The sequence below is a fragment of the Manis javanica genome, chromosome 12 (genome assembly GCF_040802235.1).
Source record: "Manis javanica isolate MJ-LG chromosome 12, MJ_LKY, whole genome shotgun sequence".
NCBI classification, from domain to species: Eukaryota; Metazoa; Chordata; class Mammalia; order Pholidota; family Manidae; genus Manis; species Manis javanica.
This window is the reverse complement of record NC_133167.1, coordinates 19,150,681-19,176,583: the sequence shown is the minus strand read 5'-3', so window position 1 is coordinate 19,176,583 and position 25,903 is coordinate 19,150,681. Positions and strand designations below refer to the sequence as shown.

Here is a 25,903-nt window from a genome sequence, read left to right as displayed (position 1 = left end):
TTACCTTTTTTTCTAGGAGAGGCCTCTGTGATTCCTTATGGAACCTGCCCCTCTGTCCATAAAAATATGGTTGAATTATGTCCATTGTCCTTTCAGAATTCCCCAGTGTCCAGGTAGAACCAACCTTCTATTATATAGGCTTCCATTCAGCCAGGATATTATCTGGACAACATAAAAAAATCAACTGTTAGGTACACTCATTTTTTTTGGTTGAGACAAAACAGTTTATAATTACTTAATCCTAATTTCCCCAGCCTCCACAAGTTTTCTGTAGGCCTCTGTCATGATGTCCTCCCTGTGCTGGGCTGACCCAGGTTTCCCTTCAGGTAGTGCCAGCCGTTCTGTAGGAGTGGAGGGGTTATGACTAGAGCTGGGCTGCCTGGGCTGGAACACTGGCTGGTGACTTGCGGGTAGTTACCGCTTTGCCTCCGTGTCCACATCTGCTAAATGGAGATAAATAATGCTTCCTCAGTTGTTGGAATACTAAGTGTATAAAACGAAGATCATAATCGCTTCATTGGTTTTTGGAATACTAAGTGTGTTGATACATTTAAAGTATTTAATTTGGTGCCCGGCACATAGCAAAAGCTTTAGGTGTTAGCTCGTATCTTGCCCCATGCATGGCGCCATACTTGCCGATGATACCCAAGTGAATTCTCCGGACTACTTCTTGTCACTCTGCATTGGATAACTCCACAGGCAATCTGGACCTCTGCCTGGTGACATGGAGGATGCTTTGCACATTTGGGAGAGGACAGTGGTCTCTGGTTGTCAGAGTACCTTCTACCTCACTCCTCAGAGATGCTCGTAAAATATAATAACCCAGTGCATTCATTTTTGTACCCATAACCTCCATTCCCCAAGGCACTGGGAATTAACTATCTGGTTGGGTAGAGAAGTCCAACATTGATCTTTCTTCGGAATGACCCTGGGAGGTAGAGTGTAAGATGAACTATGAGGCATGTCTCCGGCATGCTGACGGTACTCCCTTGTTCTTCTAGGAGCATCTTATTCATGCAGAAATACCTATTGAATGCTGACTATGTGCCAGGCACTGCTCTAGGTCCTGGATATATAGCAGTAAAAAATACAGATGAGATCCTTGCTCTCTTAGAGCTTACATCATCAAGATCCAACAAACTCAAGAATTCTATTAGAACTTTTCATTAATCCCCTCTTCTTCAGGACTGCCTATTCTGAATGATGACCCTGAATGACCCCAAGATTCTGAAGGGCCCTGTGAATCACCAAAAAAAGATGACATGTTGGCCACTGTAGTTTTGGTGATAGGCATATTTTGTTGTATTCTAACACTGTTTTGAAAGCAGATACTCCACATAACACATCCATATTTTCCATAAATATTTAATTTAAACTGAATGACCCATTCACACAGAAAAAGTGATACCTTTATGTGAATTACTTGTATAGTTTTGTTGGTTTTTATTTGTGTGTTTTCCTTGTATGTGTCCTTAGGTCTCTCACCAATTATTATGTCTTCTCTGACCTGCTGGTCGGTGAGCTTCATCAGGGGAGGAAGCTTCCTAAGCCTGTGCGCATCCCACTAATGTCATTGCCGGACAGGCTGCTGGCCCAAGGAAGGAGGCCAGGTCAGGGGAGCAGTTGCCTGATGTGTCCAGACCCTCTCTATGGAGCTTGCCCTGAGGGCTGTTTTCCGATACCCAAAGGAAACTGTCAGGGGAATGAGGTCCTTACATACCTGTCTCCTGTGTTTCTCTCCGCTTCTCAGAAATAACGTGATCGAGGGGAAGCTCTCCACATCTCCTCCCAGCACTCATGGTCCCTGCTTCCAAGAGTCCTGGGCAGAAACCTGGAGAGAGTTTGGGAGTTGTTCCTCTTTTTGATTTGAAGCAATCCATATGCTAGGAAGCGAAGAAGAGGCCAGGAATCCCAGTGTTTCACTGCGGGATCACGTGCATGTGCACATACACACCTGCCCAGCCCCATCTCTGCCCTCAAAGGAGAAATGATTTCCTGCTAGGAAGACTAGGGGTGAGTGCATCTACAGGGCAAGAGAGAAGGCAAAATCATACCACAGGGGGAGAGCAGGAGAGAGGAGGGAAAAACTCACATGCAGAAAAGGACACTAGTGTTAGGGAAAGAAATTTTATTTTCAAGCTTTTAAGAGAATACAAACAACAGAGAGTTTTAAAAAACCCTAAAAACTAGTTTAAAAAAGTACTTGACAGTGTCCCTTTAATACCCATGGATGACGCGGCCATTGTGCAATGACAAGGAGAAACTCTGCAGGTGACCAGCCAATGGCCTTCCCGGACAGGGTCCCAGGAACCAGCCAGTTGGCCCTCGGGGCAGTGCTCCCTGCAGGGCCCCGGGTCCGCCCAGCTGCACGGGAGGGTCCAGAGAGCACACAGCACTGAGGGAATAGCCAGACTGCCCTCAGGCGACGTTCTGAGCAGCAAGGAATACTGATTGGCCTCCCCTCCACCCCTTGTGGCTCCAGCCAAATGCCTCCCTCAGAGACCCTGGGCAGGAGGCACCCTGCCGTGGGGAGCCCTGGGTCTCAGCATGGCACCGAGCAGGGCCTGGCCGGGCATGGGTGGGGTTGGGCAGTTGGGAAAGATGCTTCTGCACTGACAGCTTTGGAGACCGAGGCCGCAGGCAGCAGGACTGTGCTTGAGATGCCCACAGGGAATCTGTACTTTTCTCTAGTTCTGTGTGTGTTTCCTGCAAACATCGTTGAGCCAAATCACCATTAAATAAAACTAACAAGGGCACAAAAAGACACTCATTTCCAACCCTTAGCCCTCTCTGAGCCCATCTGAAATGGGAGGTCCAGTTTGGAAGGTTTGGAAAGGAGGAGAAATCCCGACACCCTGGCCACGCACACAAACATCTCCCTCCCCGCACACTGCCTCAGAGTCCCCAAAGCCATCTGAGTCGGGAATCCTGCCCACTCAGAGGAGCCCAGGGGCCCAAGTGCTGTGTGTGACCCCTGCCAGCACAAACCCGTCCCCCTCCCGCCCCACAACCACGCTCAAAACACAGCCTGGGGGCAACCAAAACGGCCCAAGGGTGAAACAGGGCAGGCCGCGTGCTCGCCTCTCCCACGCCCTCTGCGCTCTTCCTCCCGCCGCCCCTGCACAGGCAGGCGCCCCCGCCCCACCACGCTGCCGCCGCCCTCCCTGGCCTCCTCGTCCCCCTGCGTCCGCGAGGGCCCAGCAGGGTGTTTCCATCACTGCTTCTCAGGTTCAGTCTGTATTGCACTTCGTTGCGTGTGTCGGTTGTCCTTGCTCTGGTCGGAGAATGGATTTGACTGGAAATCACCAAACTGCACCAGCCTCGCTCCAGCAACAGGCTGCCCCCGGGGCCTCTCCGGGCCCACCAGCCCCCGCCTGCCCTCTGCCGCGGCCCCTGGGGTGCCCCCTCGCCTCCCACCTGAGCCCCAGCCCGGGTCCCGGCGGCCCGGCCCCTCCGGGCCTGCCCACCCTTCCCGCGTGGTCACGGCCCGCTTGGGGGCTCCCCGCTCACACTGTCGTGACCCTCATGACGAGCTCCCGGCTGCCGCCCTGGGGGCTCCGCGGTTCGTGAGGCCTCAGGTGACTCAGCATGTGCAGGATGGTGTAAGCACAGTGGTGATCGGACAAGGGGCCTGAGGGGTGGCCGCCCGCCCGCGCAGAGCCTGCCTCAGGGGCAGGGGTGCCCGCGGCCGCCTCTTCCGAGGGGGGGGCGCTGGCCTGCGCGGCCGAGGAAGTCCGGGGCTGGGTCCTGCCTCCCGACTTCTGATCCTCCAGGTCTTTCGTTTTGTCATAGTTCAGCACTTTCCACTGCTGGTTGACAGCCTGCCACCGCTTAAAGATGCGGTACACCGAGGGCCCCTCGTGGATGATGAGACCTGGGGCGCAGGGAGGAGAGCAGAGGCCGAGTTAGGGACTGCAAGCCCTGGCGGGAGAAACAGCCTTCCTTTATGTATGAACGGATAGAGGTGTTGGCTTGGCTGGATCTGTATGGGCTTGATCTGTTCTTTTCAAACTGGCGGTTCAGCTCTGAGCCGCAGGGTTACCAGCCCCACTTCCTAGGCTCCACTGGTCCTCAGAAGTAGAAGGCGGAAGGCTGCCACCCCAAGTTCATGAAGCAGTCAAGCCCCTACCTGCGATGCCTCCGCCTACCTCTACTCCACCCCTCCCACCTCTGGGCTTGACAAAATCCAAATTCACCATCCACTGAGGCATCATATAAATATCTTTTCCTCAGTCTACCACGTATCCATGGCAGCCAGTACTTAGCAAATGTTGAATGAATTGTGTGCTTTCAAAGGCCCCACGAAAGAAACCCCGTGGTCACTTCATACCTGCTGAAGGATGTCTGAAATTCCACTGGTTAAATCTTTGCTAATTCACAAATAGCCCAGTGCCACTAAACACACACGCCCCTGGTTGGGAGAACTTTGATGCAGTTATATTGGCCAGAGGCAGTGTAGAGTCAAAAACCAGCCTTGGCAGACCACCAGGGAAATATTAACAGCGTGCTTACTACGTGCCAAGTGCTTGGGCTAGCACAGTGAGCAGGGCAGGCCAAGTCCTGCTGTCCAGGGCTTACATGCTGATGGGGAGACACAAAGACATGTAAGCAAACATAAGACTATCTCGGGTCTGACAAATGCTATGAGGAAGATAAAATAGTGTTAAATCACCACTGGCTGCAGACACTGAGAGTCCTGTTTCATCACACGGGTGGTGGAAATGGTTCTCAGGCTGACCCATGGAATCTAGATGGATGGAGGGAAGCGGGACACAAAAGGAATAAGGAACAATGAAAAAGGAAACATAGAAAGTGATCTGGTCAATGCCAAGGGGTCTCTTTGAAGTAGGAAGATTGCTGGAGTCAGAGGACTGACTGACTGGGGGATGGTCAGAGAGGGGGATGTTTAAATCCAGATTTTGAAGTAGTATGGCTCGTGGTGGTGGTGAGGTCTAGGAGGTGATCAGTGGAGTAGGGGCTGAGGTGGGCTGGGAGAAAAGGTCTTTGCAGTAATGAGGATGCCAGGGAGTTGGATAGATTCTCTGCTTCAGCTATCCTCAATGCTGTCAGAACAACTGCCCCCTTTTCATAACAAATATAATTTATTATCCCTTTTCCTATCCCAAAATGAAATTCATGAGATAATATAAGACTGTAGTTTCTTTAAAAAAAAAATTAATATACTGCCCTAACAGATCATGTCAAGAAAAACAAAGGGGAAGTCATTAATAAGACAATATAAATTTCATTATAAATGCTGGGGCACAACTAAATTATAAAATGAACAAAACCCCCCATACATTTCCAGAATGCTCCCCAGGGGATGGTCCCGCCTCTGCTGAGAACCACTGATCTACAGAGGTGCTGAAGACAGGAATGGCGGGAGGGAGTTGCGTGAGCCAGGCGCATCAGGGGATGTGAGGAGTGAGTGGGTGGTCAGCAGGCAACAGCACGCGGAAGGGGCGAAGGGTGGTTAAATAAGATGACGTGCACTTCAAAGAGGCTAGAGCTTCTGAAGGGTAAAGGAAAAGGAGTAGTTTGGAAGTGGTAGTGGGAGCACGGAGGACGTGGTCCCCACCTCCGGGCCCCCTGGAACACAGCATATGGGAGAGGAAGCAGCCAGCACTCAAAACTCCACGCAAGAACCAGTGTCCTCAGGAGGTGGCTGTTTGAATCAAAGGAAGATGAAAGGCTCACTCAGAGACGTTGCCAATGGGGTCCCGAGGGCATGGTGGGAGGGCTGGGAAGATGGGGCATTTGAGGGATGAGCAACACGGGAAGGGGATGGTTGTCCACATGCTGAGGGTGGCCTGGGAGGCTAGACCTGTGGTGGTGACTGAGTTGCCGGTGGGGGGGGGGGGTGGCAGTGAGGCCCATGGGGTTTGCCCTGCAGCAACTGTCAATCCAGGGCTGTGGCTGGGCTGGCCTCTGTGGGGAACTCAGGGAGCAAACCGTGGTTAGTGACTCCAGCCTTCTCAATGTCAAGCAAAGAGACTGGAAGGAAACACTTGAAAGCTTCTCCAATCTTGAACACACTGTGATTCCAGGAGACAAGACAGCCACCCATTGCCACTTTTTCTTCCAGTGTTCCAGCAGTTCCTGAAATGGGCTCCCTGTCTCCCTGCAGTCTGGTAGTTCTTATCCTTTTGGTCACATACCCCTTTGGGGATCTGATAAAAGCTAAAGACCATCTCCCTGGAAAATAAAACACACACACACACAAACTTCCCGTATAATTTTAAGAGGGTCATAAATCTCCTGAAGACCGTCTATAGACCCTGTGATCTGGCCTGGCTGATTCTGGGCAAGGAGACTTCCTCTCCGCCTGCTTCCTCATCCTCTCCCCATGTGCCGACTCTCGTTGCTTCCTTCAACTTTCTGAATACAGTAGCCCCTCCTTATCTACAGGGGATACGTTCCAAGACCCCCAGTGGATGCCTGAAACCATGGATAGTACCCAACACTATATATGCTGTGTTCTTCCTACACATACATTCCTATGATAAAGGTTAGTTTATAAATGAGGCACAGAAAGAGATTAACAATAACTAATAAAAAGCAGTTATAAATATATACCGTAATAAAAGTTATGTGAATATGGTCTTTCTCAAAATATTTTATTGTACTGTATCCACCCTCCTCCTCCTCATGATGACGTAAGACAATAAAATGCCTGCATGATGAGATGCAGTGCAGTGAATGACGTAGGTGTGTTGCATTAGGCTGCTATTGACCTTCTGAAGATATGTCAGAAGAAGGATCCTTTGCTTCAGGACCACGGTTGACCATGGGGAACTGAAACAGTGCACAGCCAAACTGCAGACAAGGTGGGAGCATTCATGAGCCTGGGCACCCCGGCTCTACAGTGTTCATTTGTTCGTTTACCCCACAAACTGTGTTTGAACACTGCTATGCTCTTTCCCTTAGATTGTATGCCCCTCAAGGACAGAGGCCAGGAACAGGTGAGGCTTGAGCAGCTGACACAGTACCTGGAGCTTAATGGAACCTTGGTGATGATGCAGGAGATATAGGGGCCTGGGGAGAGAGAAGCAGGGTCTTTTGAGGCCCCAAACTAACTCTTTCCAATAAGAGCCACTACACTTGATTTTTAATTAGCTTCTTGATCAGACAACTTTACCCTGATTGAAGAGGGTGGCTTAAATATTTGGTCTGAATGCCACCTTCTAATTACCTGTCTAGTGTTCAGGAAGTAATTAAACCATTTTAATGGATAGGTGGCTGAAGGGGAGGAAAGTGCACCTGTTTTTGTAGATAATGATTGTTTGGCACAAGTTGGAAGAGCTCAAACTACCTCATTCACATCACTCCCTTTAGCCCTCCCTCTGCTTTCTGCTCAACAAAATTACTTATTGATTCCAGGGCAGAATAAGAAAGATGCCATGGATGGGTGGGGCTCATCTGATAGGGACAGGTAAAGGGGACAATGATGAAGAGACAGGAGAGAAAGATGGGTGGGAATGGCATTGGCAAGAGAAAGACTGAAATCAGAATTGGAGGAAGAAGGCTATTGGTAAAGGGAAGCAGAGAAGCAAAAGAAGAAAATGGAAAATCAGAATGCAAGGTAGTATCGGAAGCTCAATACATTTGGACTGTGTCCTTCTCTGGGATTTTCTGTTCAGTTTCACAGTTATCTAGGACCCAACCCTAGGCTGTATTTACGCGAACTCCAGTTCTGGAAGAACTGCCACCTTCATCCTTCTGTCCCTCCACCGTCTGGGGCAGCTCTTCCTCGCATAGCTGTAGGCTCTGTAGGTTGTCAGACTGTTTGTCGTCATCTCGGCCCTGAGCTCCAGCTGAAACATCCCTTTTCTTAGCCCGTGACACTGGGAGGAACACAGCCATTGTGACAAGGATGACCAACTGCCCACCTAAACCCCACACTCCTGTTCCCTAGTGGAGATGCCACTGAGAAGGAATTACGTTTTCAGCCCTCTGCACCCAGGCAGAGCCTAGTGACTGGTACGGAATGTGAGCATGAGTCAGAACAAGGTTTAAGAAATAGGTATTGAGTGTGTAATAGGTAATAAGTAAAAAAAAAAAATAGGTAAAAAGTGCACGTGTATGTGCCTTATCCAAGCTCTCCTTTGTTTTCTATTACCTGGAGATAAAGATATTTAAAAGCCTACGGGACTGTGGAGTCACATGATGGAAGGAGCTTGGGTCCCTGAATTTCTGTGTGGAGGAGAACCTCCTACTGATCAGGAATTTCTATTGCATTAAACCACTGAAATTTGGGGGCTTATGATTATTATTATTATTATTATATCTGCTGGAGCTATCCTAATTAAAAGACCTTCCGTGCTAGGTTAGGGGCCACAAGAGAAAGCAATTTCTGGCTCCATGGCATGTTTTATGTAGTCCCCAAAATGTATTATCTGGCTTGATCATCATCCTTATTTACCAGACTGGGGCTATTTCTAGCCACAAACCTACCATCAATGGACAGACATGCCACTCCTGGCTGTGTTCCACAACCTGTGCCATGAACACTAAAGACAGTGCCCAAGAGGTGTCCCTAAGATATTTTGAGCCTCATTGACACAATGGGACAAGTGAATTGCCTGCCAAGGGGTCTCCTTTGAGGGGCTTCAGTGCTCATTTGCTGTGTCTGCTTCTACATCAGTCATCTTCATCTCCCAGTCATCCAGCAGCTCAGCTGTGGAGAGAAGCAGCCATGCATAGGAAGTTCAGAGGGTGAGGAACGGGGAAGGTGGGATATGCACTAGCAGTTCATCCAGAAGACTGGATAAGCCACAGGCAGATAATGGAACAGGGACCAAGCATCATCTTACTCATTTACATGGCTGATGGGTATCCGTGTTTGGCCTGGTGCAACGTCTTGGGAATCTCCCACCGCCACTATGGGCAACTTTCAACAGTTATGACAGCTTCTCACAATGGAGGTAACTTCAGAATCCTAAGGTGTCAGACCTAGAAGGGCCTTGGAAGTTATCAGGTTCAGCCCTCTCATATTATAGATGAGTTAACTGAGATGTAGAAAGAGGAGGTGACATGCTCAAGGCCACAGAGGTGGTTACTGTCTAATGTGGTCTTCAGACCAGGAGCTTCTACTTACAGCGTCTTCTACTGCACAGGCTGCCTTCTCTATAGTTTCAGCTTTCTAATCAGGGAATTAAAAAGGGTCTTTTCTAGCTTGAAGGTGAGAAAAAAGGAAGGAATCATTGCAGCATATGTGTTTTTTACTCTGAATTAAAATTAAGTTTGAAAAATAATGTTTTTATAGTCCTGCTGTCCCCACTCCCTACCCACTTGCTATGAAGGGACTTGAATCCCTTTATGTCAGAGGGCAGGTACCAGGTACTTGTACACCGTGGGAAAGAACCCTAAGAGCACACAGAAGAAGCTTTACCAAAAAATTCTATGATTTCGTTAATTACCATATCCCACTGTTTTAAAGATTTGGAGCAATCTCAGAAATGTTCTCCTTCCTTCCCTGACCCTGTTCCACTCACAAGGAAAAACAAACATGATGAGGATGAGGTCCTCCTCATTTTTGTAAAGTTGACTTTTTTTTTTGGCCAATCCCTTGGGCCTGCAGAGTGAAAAAAAAAATGTTTTTGATGCCAAAGACCTTAATTAATTTGCTCTTGTTAAATCCTAATAACTTGACCCACTGGAGCAGAGAACGTCCCATTTGTTTGCTGGGAGGCTCTGCCAGCCTCTCGGCTGGGGCGGACAGCGTCATTAGAGATGATGGAAGAGGAGGCAAGTGGAACAAGAACAGTCAGTGTGGTCGTATCCTCTCATCGAGGGGACATGGGTGAGGGAGCCACAGACCTTCAGGAAGAGGCACTGCTCCAGATACCAGCAGATTCTCAATCATGTGAGGACACCGGGTCAGGCTCTCTGCACTATGACTGGATTCGGCTTTAACAGTTTCAGCAAACCTTCACTGGGTGCCTCCCAGCCTGGGTACTGATATTTCTGAAGGTCTTGCTTCTCTTTTACAGCAAACTCTTGGTTTAGGAACTGACTCTTACCTCTCTGCTTGGATTTTAGGCTTCGGGTGGTCCTTCTGTTTTGGTGTCTTTGCCAAAGATACATTTCAGTTCCCCTTTGACCCCCCCATTGCCCTCCCCATTCTCATGCTTAGCTATGGTGCCTGGTCTCCACTTGAGCCAGAGCTCTGGGGCTCCCTTTGCCTAGGAGGAGCTCAGACGGTCCACACCCTAAGCGGTTCCCAAGGGCATCCTGTACACTCCCCCACTGCCACTGGCCTGTGGTTCTTCACCTCTTCAGGCTCCTGTGAGCATTTCCACCGGGCCTCTCCTTGCCTCTGTCCATCCAGCTCTGATCCAACCTCCAGAGTTACCAGAGTAATTGGTCTGGTGCTTCTTCCCTGTGTAAACTCTTACCAGCACTTCCCCACGACCAGCAGGGTAAAGCCTGAGCTGCGTAGCATGTGATTCATGGTGCTGTGGGATTTGGCTCTTGCTAACCTCTCCATCCTGATGGCCCATCACCCACCCAGCTACTCTGGCTCTTTACACTGAGCCATACAAACCTGCCTGAGGTTCCCTAAGCACACCTCGTTCTCTCATGTGTCTGTGCCTCTGCACATGCTAGTCCCTCTCCCTGGAATATTCTTCTCCACTCTCTGGGAAAACTTAGACTGATCTTTTGAAACTAGCTCAAACATAGGGTCTCTTCCTTCAGAAAGCCTTCCTGGACTCCCCCATGATAGAGTTAATTGCTTTCTAATTTCTGTTCTACCTTCCTCTGTATCTATACATCCCACTGTTATGATTTATTTGTAGACTGTGAGCTCCTTGGAGGTAGGGACTCTGTCTTATTCATCTCTCTGCTAAAGTTCCCTTGTTTCAAGAACAAAACCAGATAGCCAATAAAAGCTGTCAAATGAATGGATATAACCTGAGCACCCTCTGACTCAATCATTTCCTGTGTCCACTCATCTCTGTGTCCCAGCTCTTTATTACTGGGACCAGTGATTAGCTTACCTGCCTCCCCGATGAAATGTCAGATCCACGAAAGCAGGTGACTTTCTTCTTGGGAGTCCCCTCTCAATAAATATTTTTTAGTGAATGAATAGAAAGTTCCTCTTCACCAACAGATTTAGCTTCCCCTACCCACATGTACCTTTCACCAGAGTGTCTCACAGGGAGACAAACCATCCAAATTTCATCCCAATTTCTCTAGCCTCCCTCTCAGTTGGTGTCAGAATAGCACTGATCAAAAGGGAGGTGCAATAGTAGCTAACCTCCGAAACCCCAAATACAGAACATGGGCAGCGAGGGCTCATTGAATTTCTGCCTGCCATGGGTCAAAGTATTACTGGACAAATTGCCTCTCAACCTGCCTCCCCATCCAAGCTCTGCCTGTGCAACTTAACAGAGAGATCAGAGATGAAATAGGCAGTAGAAGGTGCACTGGAAATGGAGCTACTGGTTCTTGGCCAACCTGCAGCTCCATCATTTGTTTAGCTATGTGACCTGGAGGCCAACTGCTTTAAGCCTTTCCCCACCAGTGAAGTCTGGATCATAACACTTCCTGCTTGTCTGGCAGGTTGGTGTGCCCTTCCTCAGTTCCTCTCTGTCCTTCCAGGGGTTTGGCGGGTGGCTCTGTCTGCAGCAGCTTACGTTTGGTTTTCACAGAGGCAAGGGGTGTTCTAGGAAGTTAGGACTTTAAGCCAAGAGATGCTTAATCTATAAGGGCAGCGTGTATCCCAGAATGTACAACCCTCTAATAAGACCACAATCAGAGCCATTGTCCACAGCCCTGGGGCCATACTGCCATCAAACAGAGAACTCAGCTTTCCTGGCACCCATCTCAGGAACAATCCTTTGGTGAGAACCAAAGTCCATTCCCTGAGAGTCATTAGCCCAGGAGTCATCTAGTTGACCACTGACTTACCCTCCCTTCTGATAATAAATTTTATATCCAGGTACTGAATTGTTCCATCCATCCAAAGAGCTTGGGTCTATGGATACAGATTCTTCCATTCAACGTGTTTGTAACCAACATGTCCTGAGAACACACCTCTTCCGTCATCACTTCCACTCACTATCTGCTGAGGAGGCTTCTCTTCCTCTGCCCCCTCTTTCACAGCACGTTCTTCCACTTTCTCAGGACTTCTGGAAAGGGAAGCTTCCCCTTTATCATGGGAATAAGCTAATTGAGTTTTAAAACTGGTGACTACCTCAAAAGCAATATAGGTGCCACCCAGTGCCTCTCTTGGCTGTGTTTTCCATTTTGGTGCAGTAAAAAGACCACATCATGTCTCCTCCTGGCTGGTCCAGCCAGTTCTCAGTCCCCTGTTCTAGGTTCTCTGCCTCACATTGGTTCTGTGAATCAGGTTTGTATGCCAGAAGTCCAGATTCATGGATGGAGACAGAAGGTGGTAGGAGAGGGTAATGGCACACTTTCTCCTTCTCTCAGAATGAATGTAACCCTGGGTTGACATTCTGGTCCCTTGCCCCTAGAAATCTGATGACTGTGGAGTGTCCACTGTAGTAGTGCATAGGTTAGAGGTAAGCCCTGACTTTGGTGCTTTCCGATGAGTGCTTGATAGGTGGCTGTGGCTTCGGGCTTCCCTGAATACAGTGACTCTTTGCAGGGATCCTGGAAGCTCTGTCAAGTGGACCCACTGCATCTACTACTGTGGATCTTACCTCCTTCTTCCTGAGCTATCATTTGAGGGCCGAGAAACCAGCCCTGGACTAGGCTATGAAGTGTGACGAGGACTCACCTGCAGAGGTAAGCCTGTCCTACAGTCCTCTAACTGAAGCTGGTGCCAGCTCTGTTCTTTGGTAGTTCTGTGAGACTGAATATCTAATTGAGCCTAAAAATAAGGACACCCTGGTAGACATTGCAGGTTCTACCCAATTCTTCCTTCCTGAGAGCCCCTAAAAAGCTGATATTTCACAACCACTTATGCAGGGCTGTGCTGTTTTCCCTCCACTGCCCAGAACACTGCAGAGGAGAAGTGACCGACCTCTGAACTTCAGCCCACAGCACTGTCACCACTACGGATCATCACCACCTCCATCAAAGCAGCAGCATCGCGAACTCCTGCCTGTCACCTCCCGTTCTCTTCTCAAGGTCACATATTCCTCCCTTTTTAATTTTGTCTCCCAGGATCTGCTCCTATGAACAGCATCTAGAAAAACACTGAACTGAGGGTCCTACTTTGCTGGCTGAGTCAGCCTAAAATAAATCCTCTGGCTCAGAATTTCACCATCTGAGAAATGGGAAGAATAATCCTTTTCCCTGGCATCCTGGAAACCTTATTAGCTCCAGCTGTAATCAATAAAATGACAGAGCAGTTCAACTCTTTAAAATAAGCGAGTCTAAATATAAACAGATCTGACCCCCTTGAGATGGCACCAAAGGCCGTTAAGGTCCCTATTCATTCCCCTCCTGTCCAACGGCTGTCTCCAAGCAGGCACTAGCTTGTCAGAGCAGAACAGATAGACCACAGTGTGGCTGTGCATCCTGGGCAATTATGTCTTCCTAAAAGCTTGGAAAAAGGAAAACAATGTGAAAACTCTCAACATTTAGCTCACTCTGTTTCTCCCGGGAATTGAGTGACTGAGTGCTACGTGTATAAGAAGAGAAAAAAATAGAGGGATAGGAGTGGGCTGGAGGGGAGCAGGCAGATAGAGAGGAGCCAGGAAAGAGGCAGAGGAGGAGATGGTGCCGTGGAGCCCCAGCTGGAGGGAGGCGCTGGGAGCGGGAGAGGCCAGAGCACCAGGCAGGCCAGAGCAGGGGTGCTGGGCAGCTCCCTGGTTGGAGGGCTCCTCCCATAAGTGGGCTGAGGTGCAGTCGAAATCACAGTGGCCTCTGCAGGTATCCCTTAAGTGACGTTGCAGGCCTCCTGGCGTCTGATGCAAGAGGATAATGGAAAGAGCACTGGAATGCCAGCTGGGAGCCCTTGCTTCTAATCCCAGCTGAGCAGTTTTTGAGAAGATCACTTCCCTTCTCTGGGCCCCAGTTCCCTCGCCTTCAAAACAAGGGAGCTGTACAGGTCGATCACGTGGTCGCTTCTATGTTCTGTCCTCTCAGTTTCTGCAGCCCTGAGTGGTCAATGGCATTTATGCTCCTCTCTCCTACCCACACTCCTTCCACTGGAGAAGGAGGATCCTTCCCCGCCCCACCACTCCACTGATGTTGGTGGCTTGCATTGGCCAATGGGCTATGAGCAGAAGGAAGAGTGTGCCAGTACAGAGCAGAAGCTTTGAGAAGCATTGCAAGTTTCCACCAGTTCTCTTGCACCCCTGTACTTGGCTAGAAGAATACACCCCCGGAGTCCCTGTGCCTTTAGCCTAGGCCCCAGCAAGAGGAGACATTCAGAGCAGGCCTAATTCCAATGCACAATCCAAAGCCAGGCCCAGCCAAGCCCAGCAGAGCCACAGTCTTCTCACAGACATACAAATAGGAAATAAATGCTTATTGTTGTGAGGCTTTGCAGTTTTGAAGTCGTTTCTGCAGCCAAGGCTGACTAATACAGCATGTGACACGAAAACATGTCCCATAGAAGTGCCCATCAGGGACTGATCAAAAGCCTGCGTGAAGAGAATGAAGGGCAGCTGGAGGGGCCCTTCAGAAAGGTCTTCCACTGCTTCGCCCTCCCTGCCAGTGCCGCACACCTCCGTATGGAGACACACCTGAGTTTAGCATCGACAACCCGTGCCTCAGCAGGGGTAGGAAGGCAGTTTGGTGGGAGGGGGAACTAAATTAGAAAGCCTCAAAGTCAAATTCCTCTCTATTCACGGTCTTCTCTTCCACAATTCTCCAAACCTGGGCAGTCTGTTTCTCTCACTGCATAGGTGCCATAATTAAAGACTCTTGAACTTGGGGTTGATGTCTTGGTTCAGCTAATGGGGAGAAACATCAAGATGTCTAGACCAGTTTACAAGTTCCAGCATCACTGGTGTCTGGTTACTGTAATTAATAGGTAAGTCTTCTGTCTGATTCCCAATATTAAAGGGTCCTGCTAGCCAAATTCTAACTAAGTGATGTTTTTGGGCCAGAGTGCTAAAACTTCTTTGATACAATATACAAACTAATGCTCAGAGATGACAAATGTGGGACTCTAATGCCGTCAGCACTGCGGTCGAGTGGATGGCCTGTGAGGTGCAGGCTAGGGGGTGTAACCAGTGGTTGAGGGTGCTTCACTTCACTCAGAGAACACCAGGACCCTTCCTCACCTCCTCAGTTATTTGGGTGAAAACCTTCAACAACCATAGTCATCTTCTGCTGGGAAAAACAAAAAGACCCAGACCTCTACCAGCCAACCTACATCATGGAAGAGAAGGGAAGCTGGATTTGGGAATGGTATAAAGCAACAAGCAGGGACTAAAGTGCTAGGTTTTCAGCATTTTGTTTTTGAAACACCAAAGCCTTTAAAACAAAACCTTCCCTGGAATGGAAACATGTGTAAATAGATAAAAGTACAGAAGCTCAGGGTAAAGCAGGGGTGGAGATTCAGAGTCTATCTGTGCAGCATTCTATTTCCCACTCCCAAAAACCAAAAGTATCTCCTGACACTGTGTGTGGAACCTCTGGACTAATTCAGCTTGAAAACCACTAGACTAGAGAAATCTTGGGCATCAGAATAGGTTTATGAAAAGCTGAAAGGAAAGGGGGCAGGTATTGTCATGGCTATGTCTAGGCATTATGCTGTGAAAAGAATAGATTTCAGTATATAGACATCTCTTGTAGTGTCCTGGCCACCAAGGGGCACACAGCAGAGAAGAGGCCCCCCACATCTTGCTTAAGGCAGAGGGACTGACCAACTGACCTTTCTCAAACCTTCTTCGAGACAAGCCTCCTTATCTCCATCTTCAAGTGGGCAAGACAGATTTGCTTGGGAAAGATTTAGATCTTCCTTCTTTGCCCTGCCTCCTCCACCTCCCCACTCACCCCACAAACCTAAGCCTCTGGCCCCTCCTGAGTTCCCAGGCCTCAAGCCTGGTGCCATGTCTACATCGACCTTCCAGAAGGAGAGATCCTGAGGGATTTGTCTAACTCCCCAGCATGTGGTCCCCCATGTCCCACGGAGAAAAGCCTCCCGACGACCCACCTATGCACACTACGTCCATGAATCCGTACATCCCGTAGCAGATCTGGAAGAGGAGGTCTTGGCGCTGCCATTTTGCCGAGGGACTGAAGGTCGACCAGATGAGCCAAGAGATACTGGCGATGAGGAAGAGCGAGCCCAGGATGGCGGCTGCAATCTGCACCTTCTCGATGACTGTCAACGAGATGGCCTGCCACTGCGGAGAGGAGAAGCCATGTGAGCTGCTGCTTGGGGGTCCTCGCCCACCTCTGCATCCCGTTTCCGCCCCATTCCTGTCCCTCTTCCTTCTGCTGCAATCTCGCACCTCTGGTTTAGGATTTAAACCAGGGCTTTCTAACTTGTGATACAATGGGTATTTTTGTAAGTTTCTGAGTTTTGCATTGTACTTTTAAGGAGGAAACCTGTAATCACACCCAGGGGCCAGGAGTCATTGTGGGCAGGGGTCCTGGGCAGGCATGGCTGGGAAGGAAGGCCCTTAGAGTTGATTCTGATACAGACAGTGAACCAGGAAGGAGACAGTGAAAATGCAGAGCTAGTGAGGGTGCTGTTCCAGGGCCCAGAATACTCTTTTCAGAGCAGCACTGTTTATGTTCACACTAATAGGTGCTGAGAGGGCACAGGCCTTTTTTCTGCTTGTTTCCTGTGCCACCACCATGCGTGTCATTTAATACACATGTCAGTGATTACCGATTCAGCAGAAAAGGAGAGGATGCAGGCTGTGGGGGAGAGATAAGAACAACAGTACAATTTACTGACTGTATATGAACAGCGAGACTTCATTTTTTTAAGCAGAAAAAGCACTACTAACAGCAGTATTGATGGGTGGGTTGATGGCTGGGGTGTGGGTGAATTTCAGCTCTGAAATTCTCCGATTCTACGGCTGATTGAGGTAGCACAGGCCTAAAGAGCCTGGAGCTGGGTTTTAGTTTGGGATTTATTCATGCTCTCGTTCAACAAATATGTACTGAATATTCCTTGTGCCAGATACACTGCCAGATGTGGAGATAAAGCAGTAAGCAAAAACTTGGAAGATTTCTGCCTTCATGGAAGGTACAGTCTAGGGAACACTGGCAAATCACTACTTAGAACTGTAGTTCATCAGCAGTAAGAAAAGCAGGTACATGGAACTGTGAGAGCCATGGTTGAGGGATTTGACTTCTCAGAAGAAGCTGTGCTCGAGTTGAGTGGGCATTCACTAGGCAAAGAGAGGAGGGAAGAATGCTTGAGGCAGAAGGGAGAGCATGTGCAAAGGCCCTGTGGCAGAAGACAACGTAAGCATGAAAACCTAGAAGAAGATCAGAGGGGGTGGAGCAGAGAGAGCAAACAGGAGTGTGGGGTGAGACAGCTGGAAAAGTAAGAAGGGAAGGCCACATGGAATCTTGATGAATATGCACAAATTTTTTACTTTGTCCTAATAGTAAATGTGATACTATTAAACAGTTTTAAGCAGGGAAGTGAGAGAATCAGATTTGGGAAGATGGAGGGAAAGATTGTCTCCTGATTGTAGGGTTTGCATAATGCCCTGCGGAGAACACCCCCAGAAAGCATTTCAGCTTGCACTCCTCAGGAAAAGCAGGCAGCCTTCCATCTGCCCTTGGTGAGCCCCCACATGTGTTAAGGGGCCTGGATGGCATCACTGAGGCTGGCTCCAGCCAGGACTGACCAGTGGCCCCTGAGGAACTATAACCATTGGGAAGTATATCACTTGCTAATCTAGATGGAGGACATAAGCCTTTACATTTAATTATACAGACAGCATCCCATTACAGGTAATTGAGCCTTTAAATTTTCCACTGCTTCCTCAAGCCTAGGATTACACATAACAAGGAAATTTTCCAGAAGATGGCCTGATCCTACAGAATCCTCTCATAAACAACACATGCTTTTTCCAGAGCCTGTTTCACTGTTTGCAAAGAGGGCTCCCAATTAAGCCTTCTATTTCAACCTTTGAATCATCAAAAACCCTCCTCTTTTCCTGCTCCAGTCTTTAAAAACCGCAAATATAGAAGCACAGAAAGATCCACTGAATTTCTGAAGCCCCTTCCTCCCAGCCCTGAAGCCACCTGTGGAACCTAAGCAGTGCCCTGACTACAGTTCAAAGCATGATGGGGAAGGAATAGGCAGGCAGGGCTCTCCTTTTGTCTGTGCCACATGAGCCTCTGCAGGAGGTGTGGGGGCAGAACTGCACAGAGAAAGAGGCGAGAGAGCCCTGAAATCCCAAAGGGGACCTGGGAAGGGGAACAGGGGTCTGCCACCACCCGACTCCCGGAGCCTCATCTCAGTGAGATTCTGAGATGCTGATGACAGGATCCTGGGAGTTCCCCATGCCGGGATCCCAGCTCTGCAGAGTCCAGAGGAAGAGCACGGAGACAGATGTCTCCTTCCTTCTACCAGGAGGGGGCACAGAGCAAGGGGCCTCAGTTCTAACGGAGCTCTGCTCCAGCTTGCAGAGTGACCTACAAGTCAGTCATAAGGACTCTCAGTTTATCCTTTCATAAAATGGAAATAAAATTGGTCCTTCTGACTTCCAAGAGTAGCTGTGATGGTTAAATGGAATAGCTCTTTAATTAGTGCCTTGAAGGGTATGAGCTGCCTTCATTTCTGTTCTTCACTATGTTTCAGCAAAAACACAATTAGGCCCATCAAGGTGGGGTATTCCTAAAAGTAGTGAGCACACTCCGGGCCTGTGTGCCGTAGGGTAGAGGTGAAGGGCCAGGCTCAGGAGCCAAAGCCTTGTGTGCAACCCTGCTCCTCCAGGGTAACCCTGAGCAGTTTGGGCCACAGCCACACAGCACTGCGCTGGGCCAAACTACTTCCTTCTTCTGGTGCTGCCTGGAAAACTGAAGTGGCATTTACTGAGCAACACTGTTGCTGGGGTAACAGAACCAGAGGGAGACCCCAGTGTCCAGAAACTCACAGTTAAAGATGGGGTAGTAACTTCACCCTACATTCATAGACCAATATTGTTAATACTGACATTTGCTTACCATACTTAACAGATTAGAATAACCTCTTCTCTTTTTCACTACCAGGAAAAAGCTATCCCTGAATGGTTTTTGATTTTATAAATCAAGGGATGATGCCTGTTTATGAGCTAAAGGGGCACTTTGTGGTGGGCTTGTGGATTCGGACTCTGACCCTTCTCCAAGGCTTGAATCAGCAGAGAAGAAAGGGGAAAATTAGTGCACACCAGAGAGTGTGGGATCAGCTGTCTCACACACTGCTAGTTTAAAAGTTCAAGATTTGAAATGAATGGCTAAAGAGGGAACCCCCACAGGGAGAGGCACCTTTTACTCTGCCCCTTGTTCCCCCGTCAGGGTGGCTGAGACACCTGGGAATTTCAATGCCTGCTTCCAGAAATAACGCCCTACTGCTGGTCCACATGCCTGTACTCACACTCAAACACACACACTCATTCCTGGCAATGCCCCATGTGAAACTCCACAGTGTGTAAACTAGAAACTCTGGACACTGCAGCTCCAGGTTTCCAGCTGCCCCTCCATGCAAGACTCCATCCTCTAGCTCCCCCAAGCCACCCTCTGCGGGGCTGGCAGCATCAGTGCTTCCCCCTGCCCCTGAAAGAGGAGAGACAGAAGAGCTGTGCCAGGCCGCTGCGTCCCTCTCCTCACCGGGCATGTGTGGAGGTATTTTCAGAAGCAAAGTGCTCTCTCTCTACATGTGTGTGGCTGGCAGGGAGAGCTTTGGTGTTTTGGAGGATTTCAGGGTGGCGCAGGGCCTGCTGGCTCCTCTGGGATAACAGCTGCGTCAGGGTAGGGTGGGGGGTGGGGGCGGACGGGGGGCCCTCAGCCCTGGCAGGTCCGCCCTGTCTGCATGTGTTTGGCAGGTCCCACCCACTGCCCTCTGTGCCCTTCCCTTCACAGTACCCTCTTCATATTCCCTCCCCTTTTCTTTCTTCCTACTGCCCACTTTGTTTTTCTCTGCCTCCCTCCCCTGTCCCTTCTCCATTTTTCTCTGGTTCCCTGTCACAACAAGTGCAGCCTATGGGTTAGCACCACCCGACAGCTTGTTAGAAATGCAGAACCTCAGGCTCTTGACTCACAGTCTGCATTTTGACAAGACTCGAGGTGAATTATATGCACATGACAGTTTGGGAATCACACTTAATGTCCCCCTTGTTTCTCCTTCTCCTGACCTTAGCTTTGTCTCGGCCTTTCTCCTCATCCCTGCCACCCTCTGTCTTGTTTCCACCCTGCTCTCTTCTGTCCTCTGATCTGTCCTTTCTTTTCTTTTCTTCCCTCCTCTCTTCCTTTCCTTTCCACTTCCATCCACCCACCCACCCATCCACACATCCATCCATCCACCCATCCATCCGCCCACCCATCCACCCACCCATCCGCCCATCCACCCACCCACCCACCCATCCATCCATCCACCCATCCATTCACCCACCCATCCGCCCACCCATCCACCCATCCACCCATCCACCCATCCACCCACCCATCCATCCATCCACACCCATCCATCCACCCCACCCATCCACGCACCCATCCGCCCACCCATCCATCCACACATCCATCCATCCACCCATCCATCCGCCCACCCATCCACCCATCCACCCACTCGTCCGCCCATCCACCCACCCACCCATCCATCCATCCACCCACACCCATTCATCCACACAGTAGCTCACTTATATTCCTTCCGTCTGACTCTCCACTCTTCCCCTCTACAGCTACCTCTTTCTTTGGCACATCTCTTTCCTCTTCCTCCTCCTGAGGCTTGGAGAAAACGCGAAGTTGTTCATCCCCTCCTGCTCACATGCCATCCGTGGGTTTGCCCCCTAACCCATCTTGTTCCTTTGCTCCAAACTGCCTTGACTGTAAGGTGAAATCATCCCTCCCAGCAGAAATCCGGGGGTGCGGGATGGCCCAAGCAGGTCCCCGCACCCCTGCGTCCCAGCGGGCAGCCCCCATTTGTACCTGCAGAGGATTCTTTGTGCTTATGGCGATGACGTGGTACTTGTAGTAACACAGCTCGCAGCTCCAGCAGCCGCGCTCGCTGATCCACTTGATGAGGCAAGGCTGGTGCGTGCACTTGACCGAGCCGGCGCAGCGGCACGGGCTCAGCAGCTCCCCCTGCAGGGAGAGAGGCAGAGGGAAGTGAGGCGCTGGCCCTGGAGTCTGTCGGAGGGTGGGGTGGGTGGGGTGGGTGGGGTGGGTGGGGTGGGTGGATGGCCCCTGGAGAGCAGACTTTGGGCTATCTGGGGAAGGTCAGGACACGCCACTTACACCAGGCCACAGGCTTTTTCCTAGAAGGCAACATGCTACACAGAGAAGACCTGGGAGAGCACCCCTCTCCGTGGGAGCCAGGCTGCTTCAGCCAACTCAGCTACCAGCTCTGAGCCCAGGCCGCCCAAGTCCTAGGGCTTCTGTGACAATGAGCGGGTCAGTTTCTATGGAAGTCCTCTGCCTCCCGCGGGCTTCTCCTTAAAGGCTCAGCCAGGGGGTCTCAAACTGTAATGTCCTCAGGGCCAGACAGGTAACACAACTGACAGAGGCCAGCCGGTGGGGACCGGACAAACTGGAGGGCCTGGCCCCAAGTTAAAAGGATAGCCCCCATCAGCTCCAGCCTGCTGTAGATAGGGGACTCTAGATGGCAATTTTTATGTAAAATATCCCATAGTAGCTGGGGGTACAGTCAGGGAGAACTGGAAGCAATGAGGCAGAGGACATGGCCCAGTAGATGGTGGTGGGATTTGAAGCCCCTCGTGTAGACCACACAGTGGCACTCAGTCTCCAGAGATGCCTGTGACCACACGTCAGATGACCATGACTGAAGCCTGCATCTGCTTCCTGCCAGGCCGGACACCTTGGCCCATCGCACCTCATGAGACCCACCGCCCACTCCTCTCCCCTCCCTCTTCCCTCTCTGCTCCCGTCTCTTCTCTTTCTCCCTTCAAGGTCGGAGTCCATCATGTCTGCTTGCTGAATTCCATTCACTCAACTCCTTCATTTACTTTCCCAGAGAATTTAGCGGTTGGGCTCACCCCGTCCTCCAACCTATGCTCCCTTCTGACCTATATGTGACCCTCTCCTTCCTTACTTCCTATGCCCTCCCTCCCCCAGCTCATTTATTTTAGACCTGCCCCTTCTGCTTCCCATCAAAGGACCCAGAAGATGCCACGCAGCCCCAATCCCTGAGCCCCACACTGGTGTGTTTGTGATGTAGCCACTTGAACCATGTCCCTGCTGACTTGGGGATTTTTCCACCCAGAAAACTACATCTTGTTCCCAACTTTGATTAGACAAGCACAGGAGCCTCTGACTTATCAGTTACAGATCTCCATTCGCATATTTCATCAAGCCTTTTGCTGTATACTAGAACCAGCGATTTCCTTCCAGAATGCCCAGAATCATCTTTCCTTTCCACTTCAGCTGCTCTCACTCTAAGACCACACCTGGACATGCATGAGATCTGGAATGTCCTTTTGCACCTGGTCTACCTGTCTGTCTTCATGATGGTTCCAGTGCCACCTCCTACAGGGAGTCACCCCTGACTTCTCCAGCTCAGTGCTTAGATCTCTGAGCACCTTGCACTGAGCACCTTGGGCATATCCCCGTTAGAGCACTGAGCACATCCTTACAGGATCTGTATGTGTGCCTGTTTACCCAGCAGAGGAGCCCTGGAAGGCAGAGATGAGGGGTCATCCACTCTGTGCCCCTTTCCCCAGTGCCTAGCCCTACTCCCAGAAGGCTCTCAATGTCTGTGTTTGAGTGAGTAAATAAAAAAATGAATCGAGTGTCCGCTAAGCTTCCTACACTGCCCTGGAATGGGGCTGAGACTGCGCCTTCTACGAGAATGGAACCATGTCTGTCTTGTTGACCTTGGGACCCCAGCACCTGGCTCAGTGCCCAGCACTCCACGTATACATGTGCCATGAATGAACTTGGTGGCAGAAATGCTCACAGTGCCTCATCCACAGACAACCCCCATGGTCCCCCACTTGACCTCTCCTGTTTTAATAGGCCCCCTCCACTGCGGGTCCTGGCCCTTCCCATCCCCCATTGTGGCACTTCCACCATTCGTCTCTGGGTTACTGCTCAGAGACGATACTTTGACTGCTCACAGGGATAACATCTTAACCATCTTTGCATCCTCAGCACCTAGTACAGTGCCTGGGACAGACACTCCCTCCTACTTTGATTGTGGAATGCATATGTATCTGTTTGTTTTGACCTCTAGGACATGGCCAGCTCTGGCTCTAGGTGAGCAGCTGTAGTGCCCGGTGAGGCATAGAAGGGGCAGGAGATGCCCACATTGCTGGACACTCACCACACCCTCCCAGGCCTGCCGGCCCTTGGTGTTGAGTAGCTGCTGTGTGGCTCTGAAAAGGAAGTAGGAGGGGGGCAGTGGGAAGAGGTGCTGAGGGAGGGGTGAAAGCCCTCATTATTCATGGCAGCATTTCCTAGGCTCATTAATTCTAACAGGATGAGCTGGGCTTGATTAATCGGGTTGTTAAGCAGCCATGTCAAATTGCCAATGAGGTAAGAGACATTACTTCCGGTCCCTGGCAACCATGCCAAGTGACAGAGAAGGCTGAGCTCCGTGCTTCCCAAGCAGCAGCCACAAGCCAGGAAGAGCTGCTGGCCAGGCACAGCTGATCACAAGACCTGGGCCTTCCATCGTGGCTCTGGGTGTGGGACCATCAGGGCTCCCTGGAGTCCCCTGAGCCTCTACATACCCATCTGGAGAAGGGGCAGCATGATCCGGTCTGGCCCACAGGCCTGGGAGGGTGGGGTGAGAGCCCAGCAATAAGTGCCTGGCAACAGGGCCTAGAGGCCAAAGATGTGCTCTTCCTCCTGGAGCTCCTAGTCCCCCACACTTTACCCTGGAACAGGACAGCCAACAGGTAGAATAGGGACTGCTTCGGGTGCCACAAATAGTAAAACGTGAGGATACGAAAACTGTTAAAAAGTTAACTTTGATGAAGGAAGCAATCCAGGATTTTAGAAAAAAAATCTGGAAAAATGCTTAATTGTGGCAATCACATACATTTTGTTTTTATGATTTAGTATATTTTTATGCACATTTGAGAGGAGGTTTCATCGTTTTCTGTGTTTAGGGCTTCTAAGGGGCCTTAACCCAACTTTGCCATCTGCCGCTGACCAGACCTGTATTTCCTCAAAAGCAAAGAGAACTGGAGATGAGCCGGCGGCCACACTGATTCAGGGTAGACTTAAAGAGGTTCTTGCAGTAAACTCTGTTAAAACTGAAGTGGTGGAACATGCAAACCAAAGTGGTGAGCACCTGTCGGTATAAGGAAGACCCCTATGAAGAGAAAGTTTAAGCAACCAGCTCAAGGTCACTTAGCCAGCTGGTAGCATGGCCAGAAAGGAAAATCAGGTCTTTCAGACACGGGTCTCTGAGCTTCTCACCACACCACTCTGCTCACCCCCTTCTGCACTCTGGTCCCTGCCGTCCTCCCACACCTGTGTCCCTGGGTCTCTTCTCTGTCTCTCTGCTCGGGCCCTTCCATCAAATCTCTCATGACTGCCAGCTTGTCTCTTCTCCCTGCTTTCTCACCCACTTTGGCCTTCCTCATTCTTCAGTTGTGTCTTCCAGGATCTTGGCTGCTCCCGTACACCCCCAGAGAACTGGGCACATTGTAAGTGCACAATAAAGGTGCATTTTCTGCCTGGACAGCCACCAGGGCATGGGAGGGGACAGCTCCTCAGACCCAGCTCTCGAGGCTCCAGGCTTTCAGTGTGGAGGATTATTGCAACCTTGTCTGCAGAGCTCACAAACTGCACAGATCAAAGGGGTTTATTAAATGCAATGGGCAACAGACACTTCCACGATGATCTGCTCAGAGCTTTGGGGCCCCGAGACCGCCGTGGGAGTGACCAAAGCAAGACAAATCGGACCTCCTCTAATCCCCTGGCCCCCCTGAGACAAGGTGTGGGGGCGGGATGAATGTGGGTTTGAATGCCTCTTCTCCGCTTACTGCTATGCAAACTCGGGCAAGTCTCTTACCCTCTCTGAGGCTCCTTTTCTCTTTCTGTTGCAGGTACTCTTACCTCCTCCAAGGGTAGCTGTGGAGACTGAGTGGGATTATACATGCAAAGTGCTGAGTACAGTGCCGGGCATAAGTCCTCTTGTGAAAATCTTACAATTTCAATTTGCCCGTCCATAGGGCTTTAATTTCATAGTATTTTTCTACTACTGCTCTACTCTGTTCTGCTACTATCAAATAGGTAAGGAACAGAGCCGTGCCTTAAATAAAGGGTCAACTGAGCCCCAAAGAGAGGCTGACATTAAAGAGCCACCTAAGAGAGTCTGCCCTTTTGAGGTGGATAAGGGGTCAGAACATAGATACTCTGACGTCTGGCCCAGGACTGTCCTCTGGGCTACCACGGGGCACTGTGAGCATCTGAGGGCCCTCCTTCCCTGGAGATGCTGAACAGAAGCGCGCCGGCCTCTTGGATGGGTTAGGGGCAGTCATGCTGGAGACAGAAGGCAGGACAAGGTGAGCCACAGCCTGTGGCTGTGGCCGAGCTGGTGAGCAGGGACGAGAACAGGATGGATTCTCCCCTCTGCCAATGGCACAGCAAGCCGCAGGTGCAAGGCTCCAGTCGCTTTTCCATTCACAGATTCCTCTCTGTTTATTTCTGGCTTGCTTCAGTTTTCCCCCCTCTCAACCTAAAAGGATGTGCTGGAGTCCTTAGGTTACCTGGTTGCCATGGCACGTAAGCCCAGGACTTGCCCTTCTGCCCACACAGGCACTAGGGCAGAAAGAAACAAACAGTCTAGTGAAGCAGAGACAGCCAGGCCCTGCTGCAGCTTGTAGCTCTGTGAGATCAG

At 50.2% G+C, this 25,903-nt stretch overlaps 1 protein-coding gene across 1 annotated transcript in view; it reads right to left on the bottom strand.

The window, feature by feature from the left end:
* Positions 1-700: 700 nt before the first annotated feature.
* Positions 701-25,903, bottom strand: part of MARCHF4 (membrane associated ring-CH-type finger 4) — a 94,506-nt gene continuing 69,303 nt past the window's right edge. Inside the window, exons 2-4 of the mRNA XM_073218130.1 lie at positions 21,022-21,177; positions 16,085-16,277; positions 701-3,874 (exon numbers count right to left, since the gene is read on the bottom strand). Of these exons, the coding sequence (XP_073074231.1) occupies positions 3,507-3,874; positions 16,085-16,277; positions 21,022-21,177 (717 nt within the window). The 3' untranslated portion in view covers positions 701-3,506. The remainder of the gene's footprint in view (positions 3,875-16,084; positions 16,278-21,021; positions 21,178-25,903) is intronic.